Source organism: Pangasianodon hypophthalmus, chromosome 18, assembly GCF_027358585.1.
Source record: "Pangasianodon hypophthalmus isolate fPanHyp1 chromosome 18, fPanHyp1.pri, whole genome shotgun sequence".
Lineage (NCBI taxonomy): Eukaryota > Metazoa > Chordata > Actinopteri > Siluriformes > Pangasiidae > Pangasianodon > Pangasianodon hypophthalmus.
The window spans coordinates 8,727,718-8,744,414 of NC_069727.1; the positions used below are offsets into that span (position 1 = coordinate 8,727,718).

General features: G+C 39.9%; 1 protein-coding gene across 1 annotated transcript in view; it reads left to right on the top strand.

The window, feature by feature from the left end:
• The window catches only part of LOC113531812 (calcium-activated potassium channel subunit beta-4), a 45,247-nt gene continuing 28,550 nt past the window's right edge, over window positions 1-16,697 (top strand). The window contains exon 1 of the mRNA XM_026922727.3: window positions 1-741. Within this exon, the coding sequence (XP_026778528.1) occupies window positions 406-741 (336 nt within the window). The 5' untranslated portion in view covers window positions 1-405. The remainder of the gene's footprint in view (window positions 742-16,697) is intronic.

Genomic DNA, 16,697 nt, shown 5'->3' on the forward strand with positions numbered 1-16,697 from the left:
GCCAGAGCATTCTGAGGCAAACTGTCACCATTTTTTTTCCAGAGGCGAACATCTCTATCTAAAGAGACGACTCCATGAGCCACAGGAGAGGGTAAAATGAAGCATGAAACATTTTGAACAAATCCCAGATCCATCACCCAAATCTGCCAGAATCCAAATCCGGATGTCATGAATTGAGAATTGCACGCGTAAAAGGGAGGAGCAAACGGTCGACTTTATACCAAGTTCCACGCGCACACACACACACACACACAGAGCGAGAGAGAGACGCAGCAGGATGTGTGGTGGAAGCGATCGCTCAGTTCAGAGTTAGAGGCAGCGCAGAGGGAAGTTGCTGAAGCACGGTGCAGCCTTGTGCCGTACGGCACCGCTGTTTATGGACCTTTTCACCATCCGAGCCGAGCGATGGCTAAGATCCGGGTCTCGTATGAGTACTCGGAGGCGGAGGACCGCAGCATTCGGCTCGGCCTCTTCCTGATCGCGTGCGGCGTGCTGTCGCTCTTCATCCTGTGCTTGTGCTGGCTGAGTCCGGCGCTGCAGAGTCTGCGCAGCCGCCCGGCCAACTGCACGGTGCTGAGCGTGCGCCGCCTGGACGAGCGCTTCGAGTGCGTGTTCACGTGCGGCGCGGACTGTCGCGGCACGTCGCTCTACCCCTGCCTGCAGATCTTCGTCAACAACTCGGCATCCGGCGCCACCGCGCTGCTCCACTACGACGAACAGCAGCTGCTGCTCAACCCCAAGGTAATGCTGAGATATCTAAAAGTTCGGAGCTTGTTGTCAGTCTGAAGGTTCAGCTGGGAAATTGTGATGATCCCAGCATGGGTTTAATTCAACCATCCACCTGAGCCACAGGTTCCCAAGCCCCTGTCCTGTCCTGTCCTGCCCTGTCCTGCACATTGTAATGTTCTCCCTGCTCCCAACACACCTGAGTCAAATAACCAGTTCACTTAACATCCCTTCCTGAGTAGTGAAGTGGTGTGTTAGAGCAGAGAAAACACTAAACTGTGCAGAAAATGGGGTGTTTCAGGACCAGGGTTGGGAACCTGTGCTCCGATCTGCCTGAAACCATTAAAAACATTACACAACACTATACAGATTTCCAAACCTGGTCCTATGCATTTTGGTGTTTTTTCTGCTCCAAACACACCTGATTCAACTCACTAATCAGCTAACTAACATCCCTTCCTGAGTCAAAGTGGGTGTGTTAGAGCAGAGAAAACACCAAAATGTGCAGAACATGGGGTTCTCCACAACCAGGGTTGGGAAGCTGATCTATGTGAAACCATGGATCTAGAAAGCATTTCACAGTAGTCTACAGATTTCCAGCCCTGCACATTTGAGTGTTTTCCCTTCTACTAATCTAACTAACCAAACTAACTAATCAGCTAACTAACATCTGTTTCTGAGTAGAATTGGGGAAAGCACTAAAACTAGGTTGGGGATCTGTGCTCTAGTACAGGGTGTCCGAAAACTACATATAATATTGTATTAATTATTTACAACATATGCTCACTCTTTCATGTTCACTCTTTCACTCTGTGCATTTCCTCAGCCACTATATCATGTTTTTGCAGATTTTGCTCAATATATTCCCATTGGTTCCTTAGCTGACTTTTCAGACACCTAAATTCATTCAGTCATCTTCATTAACCACTTTATCCTGGTCAGAGGTGTGGTGGATCTTATTGGCTCCAGTCCATCACAGGACACACACACACACACACACATGCACACACTCATTCACACCCAAGAGCAACTTTAAACATAGCAAAATCTACCTACCAGCATGTATGTGGGATTTAGGAAGCACCTAAGTGAAAACCACAAGAACAGGAGAACATGTGAAACTCCACGCATGAGCTCAAGAACGAACTGGGGACCTCTGAGACAGCAACATTACTCACTGCACCAACAATACCTTAAATGGAAGCTTTAAATAAGCACTGATTCCAGATTCCAAATTCCAGATTTACTCCCCCTTTGCTGTTATAATAAGCTTCACTCTTCTGGGAAGGCTTTCCACTAGAATTTGGAGTGTGGTTGTGGGGATTTGTCATCATTCAGCCACAAGAGTGTTAGTGAGGTCAGGCACTGATGTTGGGTGCGGAGGTCTGGGGTGCAGTCGGCATTACTGGAACAGATTTGGGCCTCTTAGTTCCAGTGAAGGGAAATTGTAATGCTACAGCATACAAAGACCTATACAATTGTGTGATTTAATCTTTGTGGCAACAGTTTGGGGAAGAACCACATACGGGTTTGAAGGTCAGGTGTCCACATACTTTTGGCCTTACAGTGTAATTCAGCGTGACTTATTTCCATACTTAGAATTTTAACTGTCTTGTGCCATAGCATGATGTACTTTTCATCAGTGTAAAACTGGCTTATAACTTAATCTAATCATGAACAGTTACAGTGCAGTTTATTACATTATCCATAAGTAATACAGTGATGTGACAATGTGCCTTATGTAACTGCGGCCTGTCCTCTAAGCGTGATAGCATTAACTCGAAAGCAAGTTAGAATGGAAATCACATAGTCCTGTTAGAGTTCTGGCTGTGTCCTTGGGACACTTAAGTGAATGCAGACTATTATGTCATCACGTTTCACAATTTTTTACTATTAAAACAATTTATATAAAATCTAAAGCATGGAGCCAGCATTTATATCCAGCCGAAGACATTAATCACATTATTGATTAAATTTGGAGCCAAGTGGAATTTTTGGCTAGTAATTGAACACTGTTAATTCAGTACTTGTCTTGATCACATTTAATTGGTGTTCTAGGGTATCACATCAGGCTGTAATGTCATGAGGAAACACTGAATAATAAGTAAACTTTGTGAAGTTAAAAATTCAAAATGTAATGGTTTTTAGTATTTAGGCAAAAACCCTAAAGTGCAGCTTATTTAATTATACACAAGTAGTACAAGTGCACTAGATAATGCAAATTATGTAACTAAGTTTATTAAAACAAGTGTGTGTGCACCGATTAGCCATAACATTAAAACCACCTACCTAATATTGTGTTGGTCCCCCTTGTGCTGCCAAAACAGCTCTGAGCTGTCGAGGCATGGACTCCACAAGACCTCTGAAGATGTACTGTGGTATCTGGCACCAATACTTTAGCAGCAGGTCCTTTAAGTTCTGTAAGCTGCGAGGTGGGGTCTCCATGGATTGGACTTGTTTGTGCAGCACATCCCAAAGATGCTCGATCGGATTGAGATCTGGAGAATTTGGAGGCCAAGTCAACACCTTGAACTCTTTATCATGTTCCTCAAACCATTTCTGAACAGTTTTTGCAGTGTAGCAGGGCGTATTATCCTGCTGAAAGAGACCACTGCCATTAGGGAGTACCGTTGCCATGAAGGGGTGTACTTGGTCTTCAACAATGTTTAGGTAGGTGGTAGGTGTCAAAGTAACATCCAAGATTTCCCAGAGCATCACACTGCCTCTGCTGGCTTGCCTTCTTCCCATAGTGCATTCTGGTGCCATCTCTTCCCCAGGTAAGTGACGCGCACATACCCGGCCATCCACATGATGTAAAAGAAAACGTGATTCATCAGACCAGGTCACCTTCTTCCATTGCTCCATGGTCCAGTTCTGATGCTCACTTGCCCACTCTTGGCGCTTTCGGCGGTGGACAGGGGTCAGTATGGGCACTCTGACCGGTCTGCAGCTACGCAGCCCCATACGCAGCAAGCTGTGATGCACTGTGTGTTCTGACACCTTTCTATCATAGCCAGCATTAACTTTTTCAGCAATTTGTGCTACAGTAGCTCTTCTGTGGGATCGGACCAGACAGGCTAGCCTTTGCTGCCCACGTGCATCAGTGAGACTTGGGCGCCCATGACCCTGTCACCGGTTCACCAGTTCTCCTTCCTTGGACCACTTTTGGTAGGTACTAACCACTGTATATTGGGAACACCCCACAAGACCTGCAGTTTTGGAGATGCTCTGTGCCAGTTGTCTAGCCATCACAATTTGGCCCTTGTCAAAGTCGCTCATATCCTTACCCTTGCCTATTTTTCCTGCTTCACACACATCAACTATGAGAACTGACTGTTCACTTGCTGATTAATATATCCTAGCCCTTGACAGATGCCATTGTAATGAAATAATCAGCGTTATTCGTGTCACCTGTCAGTGGTTTTATATTATGGCTGATTGGTGTATATCACCTATAGAAACTGTTATTACTTTACTTGGAATGATCGCAATTATTATCCTTAATCATTAAAGCTTATTAGCATTGAGTACTCAAGCATCAGATGAATCATATTTCATTCACAGAAATCTGTTTCATCTCAGAAGGTTAAATCAGAGTCAAAGTTTGATTCACATTTTAAAAATTCATTTAGGTCACTGTCTTTGAGCATGGATTAAAGGATCAGATGGGATTTTTAAAGCCAGTCCTCACATGTATGAGTGGATAATCCTGGGAATACATGCTGATGAGCTGAAGTTAATATATCTTAGTGAATCTCATCTCACTAACTGGCTCTAGTGAAAGGGAGATTTTATCAAATAAAAGTGAACTTCATGTGAGAATGTGATGCAAGTTCAGGTTTTGCTGAAGTGAGATTAGTTTTTTTAGTAAAGTGAAACTTTTTTTTTTTTTTTAAGTGTGTTACAGGATCATGTTAAGGAAATATACTATGTGCACAATTTTATTCCTACTGGAACTTTCACACTGCCTCTCCTCTCTCCTCTAGTCATGCCACATGTACATATTAGTGCCATGGTAACGCTGTAACACTTTTGCTTCAGCTTCACTAAGCCTCACCTGGTTCCCATGGCAACATTGCAGGGAACTCCTTAGTATTTGTAAGGATGCTGCACTAGAGAGTGTCAAAACATGTTTTTTAAAATTATTATTTTGTTATGTTATATGATGTTAGTATGCTTTGGTAGTATGGTGGTGTACAGTTTTTCAGTAAATTGCTATATTAATGCAAGACTTTCTCATGTAAGCTAGGTTAAACTTAACCCTTTTCTCATAATGATCTCACTATCACAATAAGCTTAAATCTTCTAAACTATCTAAAGCTTTATTTCTAAATTGTGTATAGTTTATTCACTTCTGAATAATGAATGTTTGTCATACTTTCTCTCTTAGTTCTCTTTCACTTCTTTCTATATCAAATTTGACCAATAGCTGGACTTCCATCTGGTTCCATTGGATTAATGCCACATTCACGTTTATCTGTTTATCAAAGAATTATAAGTTTACAATAGAAAATGTGTAGTTAATTAATGATGTGTAATTATCATCATCATCATCCACATCAGTCCGAGTTTCATTAGCTGAGGTAAAAGTCACTTGTGTCGTTTAAACATGAGCCCCATCATCGTCTCTTCATTCGACTGATCACGTTCCTCTTTTACACTGGTGTTGAAGTAATCATGATTAATTCAGTCAGTTATATTCTGATGGCTAAATTTCCTGTATTTTTATTAGGCCTTGACTGTCATCTGTGCAGAGTATGTGATTTTCTCTGATTTGATGACAATGTGACAGAGCATGTTAATCACGGCTTTCAAAATGTTCTGTATCTGATTACAAAGTGGATTGATCAGGCTTATGTCCATTTCGCTATGATGTGTAACTATCCAACACTTTCATCAAAGCGTGACATTCACTGAGTGAGGAAAGCACGAGGGTTTAGACATCTTTAGACAGACTGACTGTGTTTGCTCAAGTGCCTCCTTATCTAATGTGATCTGCTTAGACAGCCTTGGCAAGATTATAAACTAAATAAAATTTCCCAAGTAATTTTTGTTAAATATATTGAAGGTTGTGTTATAGGGAGAAAACCAAATATTTATCATTATTTTTGGCTGTTTTCCAGAATTCAGCTGTAAGACACTCGGCAAGTTTTCGGAAAACCGCACATATTAAAGTAGGATTAAGTCAGTCTATTTTACTCGATACAGCCTATAATATTCATTTCAAGGAAGACCTTTTGGTTTACATTAATCGTAAATTTTTCAGACCCACTTTTCCGAAGTCACCACACCATAATCTTAGGCATGTAAAAAGGTCTGCATCTTTAACTGTTTGGGTGGCATTCTGAGACCGGTTACAATTACGGTGCATAGGTCCTTATAGCACTTTGTGTCTCAGGATATTATTTCTGCATGAGCAGGTTTTTCTCTCCTCTGATCCCTCATCTCTCTGCACTTATAGCCTCCCTGACCCCCAGCGTCACAGTGCGGCTTGTAACCACATTAATTTCCAAATCCCTGAAAATTACTTATGCTGTAAAGAAACATCACCTGCCAACTTTGTACTTGATGTGGCCACCAAATGAACTTGCAATGTGTCTGACATTAGTGTTCGATTTAGGCTAAAAGCTTCAGCTCATCACGCGCAGTGTGCCTGGGACCAAATATTAAATGCTGTCTGTGTGAGGCAAGGCACAAAAAGGTTTAAAAGCTGCTGTGAATTGATGGAAATGGTCAACCACAGAGAGTTTTCTAAAGAGGAAATGCAACTTCAGAAATGAAAAGACAAAGATGTTAGTAAATGAAGTTCTTATTAAATAAAGCCTCTCTTACACTTATCAAGTAAATGGTGTGGAGCGCATTAATATGGCCATTAGAGTCCCAGTTGATTTTACGCCGATGAAAACACGGAATTAGCTACTTCATAATAAGTGAGGACAGCACAGTGGCACAGCGGGTAGTGTCGCTGCCTCACAGTTCACGGCTCCGTCCTGAGCTCGGGTTACTGTCTGTGCTTGTTCTCCTCTGACTGTGTGTTTCCCAAAAGCACTCCGGTGACAGTTAAATTGCGTGAAAGATTGTGTGAAAGTGTGTGTATTGTGCCCTGCGATGGACAATGGACTGGCATCCCAACCAGGGTGTATTCCCTTCTCACTCCCAGTATTCCCAGGATAGGCTCTGGATCCACTGCGATTCTCATCAGGATCAGAAGATGAATGAAGATGATGAAATAATAAGTGTGTAGTTAAACAGTAGGGCTACATATGTGTTTACGAAGGATCATTATTGTAAGGCCTTTTGCATACATGAGCTCACAGACGCCCACGATTGCTTAGAGTAACACCATTCCTCCCACCCAATCATGTTTTTGTGGACTCCCAGGCATGGAGGGCACAAAAAAGCACTTTTCTGTTGTGGGAACCATTTTTGGTTAATATAAACACATTTTGGACAAAGTGAATTAGAATGATTATTCATAAGCCATAATAGGATTTTTACAATAGTTTACATCTTTGCCCTTGAGATGAGTGGGCGGGTAATTCATGATCTCAATCATCATTATCTACTTCACCTCCCAGTAGTGCTGGTGCATCTGATCCACTTGTAGTTAGAGTTAATCCTCTTCCTGCTTAGAAGCATATAAGGCATCCACAAGAAACCTCCATTTGCCCTCGGTCTGTAGCTTTCCTGGTCAGGGTTCCCCAGGTCTCTCATCTTCACGTTTCTCTCAGGAGGCCATGCTGTCTCTTGCCGTCTGGAGTCAGATGGCAGCCTGCTTACATGTCCCAGCCATCTCCACCTTCTCTTCTTAATGATCTGTGTCAAAGATGTTGTCCTACTCTTCTTGTGCTTATCTTGTTTGGCTAAAATATCTCCAAGATTCTTCTGAGACGCTTGTTTTGCAGTGTCTCCAACTTTGCTGCTGTCTCCTTCCAAAATTCAGTGGCATAAAGGCAAGAAACTCAAAATGTTACTCTTGAAGATGCAGACTTTAAAGTTGGAGGCTGATGTTCTTGACAAATGGTTTAAAACATACCAAAGGCTTGGCTGATGTTAATGATGATCCAGGTCTGTAAGTTCTTCTACATCTTCAGTGTCCTTACCATCGATGGTGATTGACCTGTCTACTTTGCCATTCGTCCTCATTGTCTTGCTTTTAATGTCAAGTTCAATCTTCTGGGATGTGACTGCAAGTTTTTGTGATTTACTCTGCATGTCCTGATGTCTGCTAGCGAGTAGTGCCAGGTCGTCGGCATACTCCAGAGATTCTAAGATCGATGTAAAAAGTCCATCTAATCCCCCTTTTCTGCCCACTAACACACTAACTTGCCACAACCATTTAAATGTCACTGCTGTGCTGATGATCCACCACCCAAATAATATCTGCTCAGCGGTGGTTGCTTTCCACTGATACATGAATTCGAGGGGAGCTAACAGAGTGTGTATAGCAACAGATGAGCTACAGGGAGTAATTACAGACTTACACAGTACGTGTATACCATTCTCACACTGCAGGTCAAACTATTGTGTATCACAGTGTATACAGTTTTGTGGTACATGCATGTGGTAAGATGCATGTTTCACATTATACTGGGTTTATATTGTACTGTTAATTTATTCTCACTGAGTGAAAGTTGGATTGCATGCAAACTGTAGCTTTATATTGTCTGTTCCTCTGGTTCAGGATTCGCTTTTGTAGTGTTTTGTGTCTAGTGGAGTGATTAAAAAAACAAGAACACACAAAACAGCTTCTAATTTTAAAGAAAGGGCTATTTCTGCAAGGAACACAGCTTTTGCTTTTTATATACTCCTGTCATGAGTCAGGGAGGGAAAAAAATAACTGAACTCAAGGACTCAAGACATTTCTTCCGTCTGAGGTTGTTATGTGAAGTATTGGTTGCTGCAGGTGATTTGTGGCACACGTAAGGAGAGTGAGGATGATGATAGTGATGGTGGTGATGATCGTGGTGAGAGACAGTGTCAGAGCGGTGTGTGAATATTATCAGCCCTTTTTCTTTGGTGAAAGATTGATTATGAGGTTGATAGAAATATACGTTCGTCTTCTCCGCATGTGCGTGCGAGTCTGTGTATGAACCCATCACAGGAGCATTGACCTTTCGGAATGTGAGGTAATGAGTGCTCAGGTCTCTGTAAGCAGCAGTGGCTAATGACTTGATTAAACCACCTGTGGGATGTGACTGACATGACATTATCACGGTGCAGTGCAGTAATGATGGCCCAGCTCTATTAATATGTGGGCAGGTAGATCAGTGCTTACAGTTCTGTGCTTGTGACTGGAAGGCTCTGATTTCAAAAACTGCCCGGTCCTTTAAAAAGATCCTAACCCTTATCTCACTTTAAGTGTTATTTGTTATATCCCATGTCTCAGTGTTGTTATATGGTAACTATTGTCTTGCCTACATGGCCAGGGAAATTTCTTGAAAAAGAAATTTCATCTCACTGTGACTACACTGGTTAAATAACAGTTAAATTAAATAAATACATTTGCTCAGTTGTAGGTCGCGTCATATGAAAGTGTCTGCCAAATAAATACATGTAGATTAGGTTTGTGCGATATAACAATATTATTGTCGCTACATGATATTGCACTGCCACGATATCCAGTGACATGTACTCCCATTATATTAGATTATATTAGATTACCAGACCTGCTAATTCTTATGCATTTTGTGTAGGAGCCTGGTGAAAAAACCAGCTTGTATGAGTTATGACTCAAAAATACTCCAAAAGAGCCGTATTTTTTTCCGGCAAATAAAACAGGAGATGAGCCAATCGACATATTAATCTGGAATTATCCGATAATGATGAACTCTCCGATATTAACTGACACTTCCTGGACACTTCCTTCCCTTCTCTTCCTTCATCTCACATGCTCTCGTCTTGCATGGGCTCCCTCACTTTCTGTCACAGTAAATGGAGAATATTTTGAGCTCATTAATGTGAAATAAAATCTATCATTGTTTATTTGAGTTAGCTAACATTGGACAAGTATATATTTAACAACAGTTTACTCTACAGTTTATTAGCAATGTCACTGAAGTATTTTGCCCGAAAATGATGAAAAATGGCTCTTTTGGTTGTTTGGCCCAAAAGAGAAAGAAGAAAAGAGGAAGATTTTGGCCATAAAAGATTAAATGGGACAACAACAACAACAAAGCGTCAGATCCAACACTTTACATATAATGTTAATGCTGGTGATAATTTGAAGGTGATTAAATACACTGGTTTTTTTTTTTCAACATTGTGAGCAGCATTAACAGTGAAAATGTCAGCAATGTGGACATTAAACAACTGATTTCTAAAAGGATTACATCGAAATGTGATATGTTTTTTAACTGTTTAATACACATTCCTGCAAAATGACTTAAAAAAAACCACCAGAGCTTCCAGAGTTTTCACGATTGCCACAGTTTCCAACTGCACATCTAATGATCTAATGGGAGATTACATCTCCCCTACTTTCAGTGAACCTGAAATGGTGAAAATACTCATTTTCCTGTCTTGTTTAGGCAGTCTTGAATAATTAAATCATTTATTATGATATTTTAAAATGGAAAATCACGATAAGTGAAACCTCAATATCGCACAAGCTTAATGCAGCTCTAACATTCCAGTCTGTATAGGATTCTCAGTGTCTATAACAGAGACTCAAATATTTATTCTCTGATCATTACTTTATGAACTGGTGAGCAGTATTCTTTATCTTTGTGCAAGGCTTTTGTGCAGTTTTACTTTTTGTCTCTTTGGTTTTGGGGTAGTGAAATGTCTATATGACTAGTGACCTGAGCTATATATTGACAGATGATCTTTTCGGCTTCTGTCACACCTTTCTGAATGTCTCCATTTTTACGGTTGCACCATCTTCATTCACAAGGCATCACACCCACCCCAGCACACACACACAACACACACACACACACACCTCTCTGTGTGTGCTTTTTTGTGGCACTCCTCTTGTCTCTATGGTTACGAGGTCACGCAGAACTGGCATGCTTTAATTGAGTGTTGAAGTAGCATGCTGCTCAGGCCAGTCATGTTCTATTTTTACATAGGATGAGTCGTGCTTTGGGAGGATCCCTCACTAACCCTGCCAGCAAACACAACCACACAATGCACACACTCCTTAGAAAGGCTAAGCTAGCTCAGTGGGAGAGGGGCTTCTCCGTTTCTAGGCTTTTAATGTTACACAAGCTATACAGCTCTCTGTGTTTCTCCGAGTATAATCAGGTCCTGGGTCAGGTACAGTAGAGGTCCAATACAGTTTATCCACAATGCTTGTGAGATTATGTGCAATATGCAATTGTCCTATTGTGCCCCCTAACTATCGCAGATTTTTGATGGTATCGCCTCTGGATTTGTAGGGGGGGCCATGGCCAGACATATGTAACATTACGTCATTACAGCAAACAAAATACCAGAAGCTGGTTACAAGTCGGCTGTAACTGCTAGTCACTAGCAATAGCATTTATTCAGGAATGCTTGCAAAACTGCAAATAATCCTCACAAGTTATTAGCTGTGACTAAACTATTATACAACTGAAATAATTATATAAACTAAGCATGCATGCGCTTTTTGTTGAATTCTTGTTTAGTGAATTCATCCTGATAAACAACACTTTGTTTCATTTTTGTAATTTAAACTCCCAGTCATGTTTTGCGAGTAAAGACATTCACGGCTTTACCTTAGCAGTACGGTCAGGTGTAGCTAAGATGAAAGCAGAGGCAGATATTTTGTTGCTCTGCTCCGAAGCATATAAAACAGACTAAAATAAAGAAATTTTTTGAGATACAAGTCAATTTATTTTTGTCGGTCTTAAAGCTGCAGACACCTCGTTTTCCGACAGACATTTAAATCATCTAAATATTTTTCAATAGTTGGAATCTATCACTGTTTCCTGGTATTATCATCAATCAAGCCTAGTATCCACTACAAGTAACTGAACTAATTTAATAACTTATTTTTAAAGAAGTTTATTCACATTTATACTACTATGCAGAAGTCTTAGGCACATGCAAAGAAATGCTCTAGAGCAAAGATGCCTTCTGAAGAACATGCGCAGAAACACACAGAGAGTAACCTAGCTCAGGATGGAACCTATGCTGTTCCGATGTATATTAGTAACATAAATCAAACAAATAAATAAATAATATACTGTTATTTGATAAACATATCATGACAAAATGTGATTAGTTTTTCATAACTGATGGAATAAAAGTGGTTGATGGTGGAGCCAGTAGCCTGGCCTTGCGCAGTGCACAGGAGTTTCTGACTGGGATCAAGTACCAACATGAATGGGGTAATCACTGAGCTATCATTTGGAATGAAAATCAAAAAAAATGAAACTGTACTGAGCATAAAAGTGTGTGTGTGCGTGCACACAACCAGCATAAAAAAGCCAGACTGACGTATGCAGGTGATCAGCAGCCTGGACTGTTCTCTGGTCAGATGAAACAAAATGTAATTTTTTGGCCGTAATGATCAGTGCTGTGTATGGAAGAAAAAGTGTGAGGCTGATAAGCCAAAGAAATCCCCTCCCAGCTGTGAAGCATGGAGGGGTAGCATCGTGTTGTGGGGGTGTTTTGCAGGAAAAGGGACTGGTGCACCTCAGATAATAGATCATGCATCATGAGGAAGGAGGATTATCTAGAAATACTGAAGCAACACCTCAAGACGTCAGCCAGAAAGTTAAAACTGGGTCTTCCAGCACGGCATTGATCCTAAGCATACCTCCAAAGCTGTAAGAAAATGGCTTAAAGACAACAAAGTAGAATGTTCTGGAGCAGACATCACAAAGCCCTGACCTGAATCCCATAGAAAATTTGTGGACTGAACTGAAGAAGGCCCACAAACCTGACTGAGTTACACCAGTTCTGTCAGGAGGAACGAGCAAAAATTCCAGCAAAGTATTGTGAGAAGCTTTTGCAATTAAAATGGAATGGCACTAAATACAAAGTGTATGTGAACTTCTGACCCACAGAAAATCTGAATTTTTGGCCTCAACTGTATAATCTGGGCTGGAGTTTATATCGCAAGTTTGCCTGCCAGAAATCCATGACAACTGTACATCACAAACATGTGACATGATCAGGTATTTGTGATGTGCAGTTGTCATGGATTTCCAGAATGTAAATAAACTACTGTTTTTTTTATTATGTATATAATACTACATAGTAAGGTATTTACTCTAAAACAGCTTACGTTGTAGGTGATTTCCCTTGAAACCCTTCACTTTTCTCTTGATGGATGTCAAGTGTAATTGTATTCTCTATATCCATAATCACTAGCAGAGCTGAAAAATGCAGAAATGTATGTGTTGTTGGATCTGTCACCAGTTTGATTTTAAAGACAGCAGAACTTTCACCTGCAGCCCTGCACTGATGCATAGTTTTTTTTATTGTTTTTATTAATTTTACAATTTTTTTTATCACCAACAGACAAAGATGAGACATGACAAAAACACATTATACACAATACCCAAAGGGAACAAGCAAATTAAAAATAAATTACCCGCATACACACAACCACAAAAGAAAAAAAGGGGGGACAATGACTGTACAGCTCAGTATGCATCGTCAGGCTGTGAACAATTAAATACAAAAACTGGTTCCGTCTTTAAGATTGTCCAGATAGGCAAGAAATGGACCCCAAGTATGTATGAATTTTCCCAGGGATTTGGATCTTGTGAACCTTAATTTTTCCATCTGAAATAATAATAGACACCATTTCTGACAGCCACCTTTGAAAAGATGGAGGAGAGTGAGATTTCCAATCTGTTGAAATAAGCCTTTTGGCTGTGCTCATACCAAGCATCAAAAAGTTTTGTAAGGCTTTAGGTAGACGTAGTGTGGATCCTGAACAGGCAAAAATTGCTAATTCAGAATGTGGACTAATGTCTTTGCCATATGCCTTGGGCAGAGTTTTTATTGGCATAGGTCTTGCATTCTTTTTAATAGATAATAAGTAATACAGGACTCGTGACATATTCATTAATAAATGATCAGCAACATCACAAATCTGTATATGACTTGCTTGTAATGTATAAGGAAATCATCCAGGTATTATGCAGTACAGGTTTGTATAAACGTGTATAAGTTTAATCAGAGCGTAGATGAAATGGTAAAGTATCATTAATCAACATCAGCTCATTAATGTAACTATAATTAATATACACATCAATAATAAAAAGATGTTTTTCTAACCAGAATGATGAATGCTCAGGATTGTTTGTGCCTTTCATTAAATGTAAACCTATTAAGTATAGATAGCTGTTTCATTTATTAAAAGATGTTCATCATCTCTTAATAAATACGCATTTATGGTTTATGAGTCACAGCAATCTCGACTTGGAATTTCACATTTGATATACTTTATAATTTATTGGATTATGTTTTTAATATGTTGTTAGTGATGGTTTTTAGCTGTATGGGTGGAGATAGAATTCATTACGTTTTCCCGTGGCATTCGCGATCAGATGAGCGATGCACTGGCAGTCTGCCACAGGATCAGGTAGATTAGTCGGCTAACACTAGCTAAAAATCATGTTTTTCCAGATGATATTAATCGTAAGCATGTCACAGTGGTGCATTGGGTAACTTTTCTGCCTTACAGTCTGTGTGGAGTTTCTGTGCACGCTCTCCCTATGGGTTTTCTCTTTTCTCCACTTTCCTCCCACCTCCCACCTCCCAAAAACACGCAGGAAGGAACAGTGGCTATAATTAATTGGTCCTAAGTGGGAACAAGTGCATGTATGTGTGTACTATGAATATGCACTGCAATGGACCAGCGTGTTTCTATGATATACTTCGGATCAACAGCTAAGTGGTTATACATTCTATTAAAGTAAGTTCTTGGGTATAGTCAAGTCAAATAGATCTTTATTGCCTTACACAATGTGCAGTACACAATGAGATGAAATCACGTTTCTCCTGGACCCAGGGTGCAAAGATAGACATATGACATGCACACAGCTGACAGGACATTTATTAAGTGCAGTAGGAATAAGAAGCATGCAGGAACGGGGTAATGGGAAACAGTGGGGTGAGTACACAGGGAGCAGTAGAGCATAAATACTCCAATCACAAAAACATTTAACAAGGTCCATAGCTACAACTTCAAAATGAATTGAGGTATAAAGTGGCAGTGCAGTAATGGTTGTAAACCTGATAATAGATGGGACTTCATAATAGCATGACAGTCTATGATACTCACAGCCATAAAAATGATCATTGATAAATAATAATTATGATTTTTAACAATTATTTTCAGTATATGCTGATTGTCACTAAAAACAAGCACTTGTTGACATTTTGGTATATGGTATTTGGTACTATCATGAATTCTTCCTCTCAGTGTGCTACTGTGTTTTGTTTTGTTTTGATCAGCGTCCATGAGCTTTTTTGTTTTGATTCATGTCTTGTCTCCACTCCAGTCTTGTCATTGGTTTCCTCCTATCTCCCTAATGTGTCATGATCATTCTCACCTTTTTTCAGTTCCTCCCTCGATTACTTGATTAGGACAGTAATTGTGATACAGATTTGTTATCGGGTTTTACTTGTCTTGCACCAGCATGGGACCACACACACACACACTGAGGTGACTCTGAGTGACAATACGAAGAGAGGAAAGCACCTAAACTGACTTTCGATCAGAGCCATGGGGAGTACGTTGTTTCTCCTTCCTGTTTTACCTTTCTTCTCTTTGCTGGCTTTGCTGGCAATGTCTCTGTCTCACTGTCTCTTTGTAGTCTCACTGCTTTTTATTGAGTGGTACACAGAGAGCATAGCATCTCTCTACACATTATCTTCTGGCCTCCTCCATAAAAAGATTGGGAGGGAAACAGAGAGAACGAGAGCATGGAGTCTCCTAGTAGTAACTTTTATTTTTTCTGAAATGCGAAATATTTGGCGAGTCATATTCCACCTACAGTAATTGCTTGATGATGAAACTAATCATATTGAGACTTGAGCATTTTGAAATAAATGACCTGTTCAAAAGACTCTCTTTAGATGTCATTAAATAAATAAATACATACATACATACATACATACATACCAATATCTGTACCAGGGCTGTAAAAATTGCATTTATATTTAAATATTTTAATGTATGTAAATATTGTTGAGACTATATATTGCCTTGGGCAGGGAGAGTAAGGCATTCATACAACATAAGCCATGGAAACAAATACAATCATTTTATGATGCTTTAACGTTTCAGATTCATTCATTCATTCATTCGTGCATCTTCAGTAAGCACATTGTTGTCAGGGTTGCGATGAATCCGGAGCCTATTCTGGGACACTGGACACAAGGTGGGAACACACCCTGGATAGATCACCAGTTCATCACACACACACACACACACACACACATTCACACATTTCTTCACACCTAGCGTCAATTTGTTGTAGCCAGCCCACATACCAGCACGTTTCTAGGAGATGGAGGGAAACTTGTGAATCTGAGGAAATCCACCTAAAGAACATGACAGAGTTCCACACAAACAATAACATGAGTTTATAATCAAAATTGGGGCTCTGGAGCTGTGACATGGCAATGTGAGCTGTTTCAGATTTACTTTAACACACAGTGATGTTTTTCTGTCACTGATATTTAGCTAGATTTTACATTTCTTATGCTACCTACTTATCTTGCAGGATTTTAAAAAATTATTAATGAACTGACAGACTGCCACAGGATCAGGCAGATTAGCCTGCTAACACTAGCTAAAAAAATATTACATAATTAAGAAAGTTTTATTTATAACAAAAGTAATAACAAAACTTATTTAACACAAATGCTGTTCATAGTTAAAATATGGTTAAACATAAAACATAGGTATGAAAATACAAGAAAGACAATAAACTTATAAAAGGAGCATTAAAAAGAGAAATCTATATGACACAAGGAACATGGATTAAAATGCTAATTTGGGAAATGTTTATTTTTGT